This window comes from Tupaia chinensis, unplaced genomic scaffold (genome assembly GCF_000334495.1).
Source record: "Tupaia chinensis unplaced genomic scaffold, TupChi_1.0 Scaffold000217_1, whole genome shotgun sequence".
Lineage (NCBI taxonomy): Eukaryota > Metazoa > Chordata > Mammalia > Scandentia > Tupaiidae > Tupaia > Tupaia belangeri.
In genome coordinates, this window is record NW_006159692.1 from 1,262,047 (window position 1) to 1,270,228 (window position 8,182).

Genomic DNA, 8,182 nt, shown 5'->3' on the forward strand with positions numbered 1-8,182 from the left:
GAAAGAGAAAGGAAAACAGAAACAAGAAATCTTAAGTGAAGCATTACGGATGTGACTTAAGTAGGAAAGAATTTGGAATTCTAATAACTTGACTCTACATTATAAACTTCACAAGTGCTTATATGAGTTATGTTTTATAAATCAAAATAAAATATGTATAGTATTATTTTTAATGATTATGTGAGCTGACTTTTTTTTTTTTTTGGAGAGATTTTTGCTATAGGGCGTGTACGCTCGCCAGACAGACAGAGACAGAGAGACAGAAAGTGAGAAATCACCCCCCAGGGGGGATGGTCACGCCGCAATCCCTTCTCCTCCATTCTCCTCTCGGGATCTTGGGCACGCACGCACACGCGCCCGGCGTGAGTTTTAAGCCACTGGGTCCAGGACACGAACCGCGGTCGACTACGTGGGAGTCCAGCGACATAGCCATTATGCTAACTGCTGGTTCCCGAGCTGACATTTTTGAAAGATTGATTTTTAAAAAACCTTACCACATTACTGTCTCCAATAAGAAGGATTGTATATTATACATATTATATATATATAATATGTATGATATATAATGTATAATTAGTATATATATTTATTATATAAAATTAATGATTCTATCAATTTTCCTTGGCCTGCTGTCCAGACTTTAATGGCCCTAAATAATGCATACTTATTATGAATACATATACACACATGTACACACATATATATATGTGTATTCATATACATAGGAATGCAACAAAATTTAGGCAATACCTAACAGTAGTTGATATATAGGTGCTTTTTATATTTTCCTGCTTCCTACAATTTTATTATCATTATCATTATTATTATTATTATTTTAATTTGCTACAGGGCATGTGCACTCACCAGAGAGACAGAGAGAGAGAAAGAGAAAGAGAAAGCAAGCTGCCAGATCTGGGACTCAAACTACTGTGAGCCATGTGCAAGTCCAGCACCTTAACCATCACATCACCTGCTGGCCCCAGCTATGATTTTTTTTTTTTACAATAAACATATATATTTTATAGTCAGAACATTCTTTTAAAAATATTTGAAAAAAAACCAGACACTCATTTAACATTTTTTAATAAATTTAGATTGTATGCTTTGGAGCAAAGAAAGAACCTGTGATTTATGGTATCGCTATCATGTGGCCAGCATTGCTCTAGGCACATCAGCAAGGTTATTACTTAAAGGGGCCAATTCTCTTAAAATCTCATTTGTGGGGCGAGCAGGTGGTATGGAAGTTAAGGTGCTAGATCCTCCCATGGCCAACAGCAGTTCAAGACCTGTACCTGGCAACTTGAAAAATCACAACAAATAAATAAATAAATAAACGAATAAATGTTAAAAATAATTCACTGCTGCTAGCAAGAAATAAAATTGTACTTTGGCTCAGTTTCTTTAAAATGTAGCTATAGTGTTGGGGCCAGCAAGTGTCATGGTGGTTAGGGTGCTAGACTCCCCCATGGCCAAACTCTATTAGAGCCCTGGACTTGGTGGTTTGCTTTCTCACTTTCTCTCTCTCTCTGTCTCTTTGTGGTGAGTGCTTTATAGAAAATTAAAGTAATAATAATAGTAAATTAAATTAAATAAATAACTTACAAAAATTATTGCTACAATGTTATATAGCCTTGATACCTTACATTTGAATTTTGTTCTGGGTTTCCAGTTTACTTACTTTTTCTGGCAAACTATTGTCTTTGTTTACTAAAATATCATATATGTTGCCTTTCGTAATCTGCTTATGTAGTAAATATTTTGTTTTATCACAAAGAATGTTATAAGGTTTTGTTTTGGTTTTTAAGGTTTTTCCCATAGGGTGCATGTACTTGCCAGAGAGAGACAGAGACAGTGAGAGAGAAAGTGAGAAATCACTCCCAGAGGGGATGGCCACAGCACAATCCCTTTTCCTCCATTCTCTCCCCAGGATTCTGGGCACACGTACCCGGTATGATTTTCTTTCTTTATTTATTTTTAAAAAAAGAGAGAATTTTTTGCTAAGGGTGTGTGTGCTCACTGGAGAGACAGAGACAGAAAGTGAGAAATCACTTTCCAGGCCACAATCCCTTCTCCTTCATTCTCCTCTTGGGATTTTGGGCATGCAATGCACATGCGCCAAGAGTGACTTACTTACTTTCTTTCTTTCTTTCTTTCTTTCTTTCTTTCTTCCTTTCTTTACATTCATTCACTGTACATCATTACAACATACAAAATGAGATTTTTCCATCCAGAATACACATCAACATATGTGTTATTGTCAACAAATAATTTTCCATTTCTTATTTCCTATTTATTTTACCTTTTTCCCCATTCTTTATTCCCTATATCTCACCCTCTGTTCTTTCCCACCCTCCTCCCACACTGTGTCTGGTATTTATTGTTGCTTTCTATGCCTTCCCCCCACCCATTTTATTGTTTCACTAAATATCTTAATTAATCTAAATATTTTCAATAGCAAGCACAGCTGATATATACATATCCATGAACACATATCTGACTTTAGGCATAAACCTCAGTGAGAAGAATGAATATACTATAAAGTAGCACCTAGCAGGGTCTGTATAGCTTACAACAGTCATCAAATAGGTATTTTTAATGCTTTTTTTTTAATTAAAAGAAAAACTGTTTAGTTTTTTTTTTTTTAATTTTAATTTACATTCATTTCCTAAGTATCATCACAGCATACAAAATGTGATTTTCAAGTTTCCAGATCTGGGATTTGAACCATGATCAGCTATGTGGTAGTCCAGCAACATAACCATTACATCATCTGCTGGTCTCCAGTGTGATTTTCAAGATGCCAGATTCGAATCTCAAGCCAGGGTTGGCCATATGGGAGTCTAGTGCCTTAATCACTCACTATGCCACCTGCTAACCCCAAGAATATTATGAGGTTATTATGTAAGTCACATATTTAGGAAACATAACATAAATTATCCTTGGTGTGCATGTGAATGGAATAGGTGCAACCAGCATGATTTTCAACAGCTGGGTCTGGAACTTGAACCATACAATTGGCCATAGGATCCAGTGCCTTAACCTCTGCACAGCCTGAGAAAGCAAAGCCCTTGGAGATCAAGGCTTTGTCTTATCTCCTGCGCAATCTCTAGGCCCTAGAAAGAGTCTACCACACAATTGACATTTAATAAACACTTGCTAAAATAAGTGAATTTTCCAGAAGGCATTATTGTGTAATGCTTAGTAGTAGCAATCCTGTGACTCACTTCATTTTTAAAGTAAGCTAAAGGAAAGCAAACATAAATATCATTTGAAATGGTTTGTAGTAAGACAACAAATCTGATACTAAATTATGCTATAAATATGTTCATGTCTGTCCATCAAAACATACCCTGCACCTTGATAAAGGAATGGAAAGAAGCAGATGAGTAAAAGGCACCTTATGAGTGCAGGCAGGATACAGTTCTGATAGAAATGCAAGAGAAGTCTTATTATCTTTATTATATGCATGACAAAATTGAGGCTTAGAGAGACTAAGAACTTTGTTAAGATTTTATAACTACTAACGATTTGACCCAGGTCTTTAAAACTTCACGTGCTCTTTTCCTTGAACTGCATTATCTCTTACCAGAATTTGTGGATTTCAGAAAGTAAAATGAGAAGTCAAAACAAAGTGAATTAATTCAGTAATCTGAGTAGCCACCTCTACCCTGAATATATACCTATCAACATCTCCTCTCTCCCAGAGAAGTTAGGGGTAAGAGCATTTCTTCAGTGCGTGTGGTTATTCTAATCCTCCCTCCCCACCTTTATATGCTCCTATTGGTTATCATTCTATTTCTAGAGGCATATTCCTTCAGTTACTCTTTTAGTTTTTGGGAGACTTTCTGCTCCTGGCATAATTTTTACAGCCTTTTTCTCCATTGTATTCATATATCATTAGCTTAATGCTCTCCCTGCTTTTACCCTCATTTTCAGAGTGGTTTCTTGTTAGTCAGTACCTCCTATGCTGGAAGGTATGGCCACCTTTCTCATACACTTGCCCCTTGTCTTCTTGGGCAGGTGAATGGAAAGCTGATGACTGCACAGTTGATGAGGGAAAACCAAGATGCAAGCCCTGCCAAGAAGGGAAGGAGTATACAGACGAAGAACATTATTCTTCTAGATGCCGAAGATGTCAATTTTGTGATGGAGGACATGGTAAGTGTCTCAAAAAGCAATTGAAAGAGGCCCGTTCTGGTGGTCTCATGCTATACTGGCATAGAGGAAGAGGCAATTTGGGGCTGGCTGGGGTAAAGCAGGTCTAGGTACTAAGCCAGTCACTAGTTTGGGGCTGGCTGGGGTAAAGCAGGTCTAGGCACTGAGCCAGTCACTCCTCTAGATATTTGTGCGTGAAATCTAGGCAGTATTTCTAGATCTTGCCAAATAACTAAATATGAACGCTGTGAATGGCGTTTATCAGCACCACTGAACACCACAGAAACATTTCCCGCTGACTAGATTTATGCCTGTATGATGACTCTTACTCATGGCCAACAAGGGCTCTGAAACTTTCAGGTACAAGGACGCAGAAACCCAAGATGTAGGATGCTCTTTCTTCTTTGGGGATTGGGTTTGTCTCAAACATTCCAGCGGGGGACCTGAGTTTTTATGATAGCTGAATCTCTTCTAAGGACCCAGATTAAAATATCACAGAAGTACTCCTAGTTTTCCTTGACCTCAAACACCCAGATGTAAAGTTTTTCCTGTCCTTATTCAGACTCTAAAGCAGTATTTCTCAACGCTGGCTGTACATTAGAATCACCCAGGGAGCTATTAAAAATGCCAGTGTTTAGGTTCCACTCAGAGCAATTAAATTGGAATTTCTAAGTGAGGACCTTGGCACTGGTCTGACTGATTAAGTCTAGTATGGGGCCTGGCATTCTGTACTTCTACTAAACTCCCTGGTGGTGCTGGCCCGCAGGCCCCACTTTGAGGAATGAGGCTCCAGATTAGAGGAACAGGGGGCTCTCAAAGCAATAACGGCAGTTGTGTCTTGGTTGCTGGATTGTCTACGAAAAGCCTTGCTGAATGATTGCTGCTGATTTCAAACTGAGGTTGCCTGCTTGGCATTTAAACACGAGTGGTATTGCCAAAGGTGATGGCATGACTGTTGATATATATAATGGATCTCAAAAATCTGTGCAGCTCGTTGCAGTTTTGTCATAGTCCATGTATTACTAACTGCTTTAATTAATAAGTTTGCAAACTGGTTTTCTAGGTTTAGAAGTGGAAAAAAATTGTACCCGGACCCAAAATACCAAGTGCAGATGTAAACCAAACTTTTTCTGTAGCACTTCTGTGTGTGAACACTGTGACCCTTGCATCACGTAAGCTTAATCTTTTTTTTTCTGATTAAAACGCTAGATATTCTTTGAGGGATTTTTTCTTCTTAGAGGGAAGCAGTGCTGACTAAGAGTCATGAGTTAGGGTTCAAGTCTTCCTTTGCCTCCGAGCAATTAGATGCCCGTGCTCATTCAGACATTATTGAGCACTGAACATTATTGAGCACTTGCTGTGTACTTGACACTGTGCCGGCTGCTTAAGCTAGTGACGTAAGCAAGACACGTACCTGGCATCACGGTCTTAGTCCATAGGCTAAGGAATTAAGAAAAGCAGCGATTACGCTGTGTCGATGCCCGATGCAAGCATACAAAATAACTTGTTCCCAGGTGTCACTTACACAGAAAAACCTTTCAATTCTGTCTGGAGAAGACGGGGGTGAAGATCTGACACCTAGACTGAGCCTTGAGGGAAAGAAAGATGGAGCAGGAACAGGTGTGCGTGGATGGAAAACCTATTTCAGGCAGGGGAACAGCAGCTATAAAGAGATAGGAGAGGCCCAGGAGAATGAGCTACCAGGCCAGAGTGCAAGAAAGACAGAAAAAAAGTCAAGGCTGGATTATGAAGAGTTCGAAAGATTAGTTTTGACTCTAAATCAGAAAACTTCATTGTGCTTCTCACTTTTTTACTGGTTAGCTGAGTTAGTTTGAGCAGGTGACTGCACCTCTCTGAGCTTCAGTCTCCTCACACATAGGATGCAAATCATATTTTCTTGTCCAGCCTGCTTTATTTGTGTGAAGATTGGATTAGGTAATATTTGTGGTAAAAATAGCTTCTGCTTTGTAAGATGCTGTTTTGTAAAACAAAAAGCTTGTAATTTATCTTGGGGAGACTTTAAAGAACTCATCTAATAGGATTCAAAAACAGGGATATAATACCATTTGTCTTATTTGCTAGAAAAATTTTCTGTGCTCTATCCCCAAGTGTCTGAGCATGCTCTAATGATGGCTGCCTAGTAGGTATTGGGGGAAGGGTGTAACTCAGTAAGACAACAGCAATAGCAGCAGTTCAAATCTTGATTTTTATAATTTTATTTAATCTTCTTCTCACCTTAATTTTATTGTGTAGCACAGATAATATTTTCTCCCTGTTACGGATAAAACATATAAGACAACAAGCTCATGATATTATCTTGCCCAAATTCACTTACTTAGGTAATGGGCAAAGGCAGGCTGTGAGCTCAGACAATCTGTCAGCATTTGGCTACCTGAATATCTGAAGAATCCCATGTTAACCTTTTTTTTTTACCTACAAGTTACTTTCTGGAGAGTTATAGAGAGAGACATGGAGGGAATGAGAAGGCACTCTGCCACGAGGGATAGCCACACCTCAATCCCTTTTCCTTCATTTCTCTTTCCTTTCAGGATTTTGGGGGCACACACCTAGCATGTTTTTCAAGTCACTGGGTCCAGGACTCAAACTGCCCAGGCAGCCTTGTGGGGTCCTGTCACCCCAACCACCATGCCACTGGCTGGTCCACTCTGAGATCTTCAAAAAGTCACTCCCTAAGATATTTTTCATCTAAACATCCAAACTATGTTATTAACTTATACTTACGTTAATCTAGACATATCTGAGATGATATGTTTGCCAGAGATGCAAAGATGAATAAAACAACCCCTGATGAATCATGTACCACTGAGAATGATAGAAGAGTCGGTCTTCCAGGCTTTCTGAAAGTTCACTGTATTTTTTTTCTAGGTGTGAGCATGGAATCATCGAGGAGTGCACACAAACAAGCAATACCAAATGCAAAGAACAAGGTAATTACTTCTTTTTAGGTCTCTCCTATCCTCACAGTAAAATTTCCAGAAAACTCAATTGCTTTGGATTCATTTTTATAAAAGTTCATTTACTTATTTCCTCCAAGACAGAAAGAGACAGAGAGACAGGCTTTCCCAGTCTCAGCTGGTATGATTTGCATTCTCCCCACACCCACCCACTGTGGTCAGGGAGGTCCCAGGACATAACCCCGCACCTTTCCCACATGGATCCAGTTGCATTACCATTGCACCATCATCCGGCCCTTGCTTTTGTACTTGTTCTTAAACCTTACTTCTTTTCAAAAAGAATTATTGGGACCAGCAGGTGGCGTGTTGGTTAAGGCACTGGACATTCCCACATGGCCAACCATGGTTCAAGTCCTGGATGTGGTGGCTTGCTTTCTCACTTTCTCTCTTTCTCTGTGTCTCTCTCTGGTTAAAATAAAATAAGTAAATGAATAAATAAAATTAAAAATAAATAATTTTTAAAAAAGAATTATTTGATTTTATTTATCATCATCATTATTATTTTTAATTTGCCACAAGGTGCATGCACTCACATGAGAGAGAGGGGGAGAGTGAGAAAGTAGGCCACCAGGTCCAAGACTCAAACCATGGTCAGCCGTATAGGAGTCCAGCTCCTTAACTACCATGCCCCCTGCTGACCTGAAAGATGACTTATTTTTATATAAAATGTCCAATGTTCTGATCTACAGGATCCAGATCTAACTTGCTGTGGTTGCTTGTCCTCCTGGTCCTGATTCTAGCAATAGCTTACGGTAAGTTCTTATGCTGTTCAAATTATAGATTGAAATAAATCAGGAAATAGCTGTCCTCAAGAATTTCCCATCGTGTCCTACCTATAAGAATGCTAGTAGGCAGGTGCAAATGTTGTACTGTTAATTTTCTACCACCAAGTGCCCTCTCAACAGCTGATAAGAAAAGATATTACCCCTTATCTACTGTTTCTGAACAATAGTTTTGGATCATTGAATGGTATTCTCTCCTCCCTAGGAACAAGAGTTCCTGCAGGGCAGAGCTGGCAAAAAAAAAAAAAAAAAAAAAAAAAAAACAAAAGT

General features: G+C 38.9%; 1 protein-coding gene across 1 annotated transcript in view; it reads left to right on the forward strand.

The window, feature by feature from the left end:
- The window catches only part of FAS (Fas cell surface death receptor), a 31,100-nt gene that overhangs the window by 17,908 nt on the left and 5,010 nt on the right, over positions 1-8,182 (forward strand). Inside the window, exons 3-6 of the mRNA XM_006147610.3 lie at positions 4,021-4,158; positions 5,219-5,327; positions 7,042-7,103; positions 7,820-7,882. Of these exons, the coding sequence (XP_006147672.1) occupies positions 4,021-4,158; positions 5,219-5,327; positions 7,042-7,103; positions 7,820-7,882 (372 nt within the window). The remainder of the gene's footprint in view (positions 1-4,020; positions 4,159-5,218; positions 5,328-7,041; positions 7,104-7,819; positions 7,883-8,182) is intronic.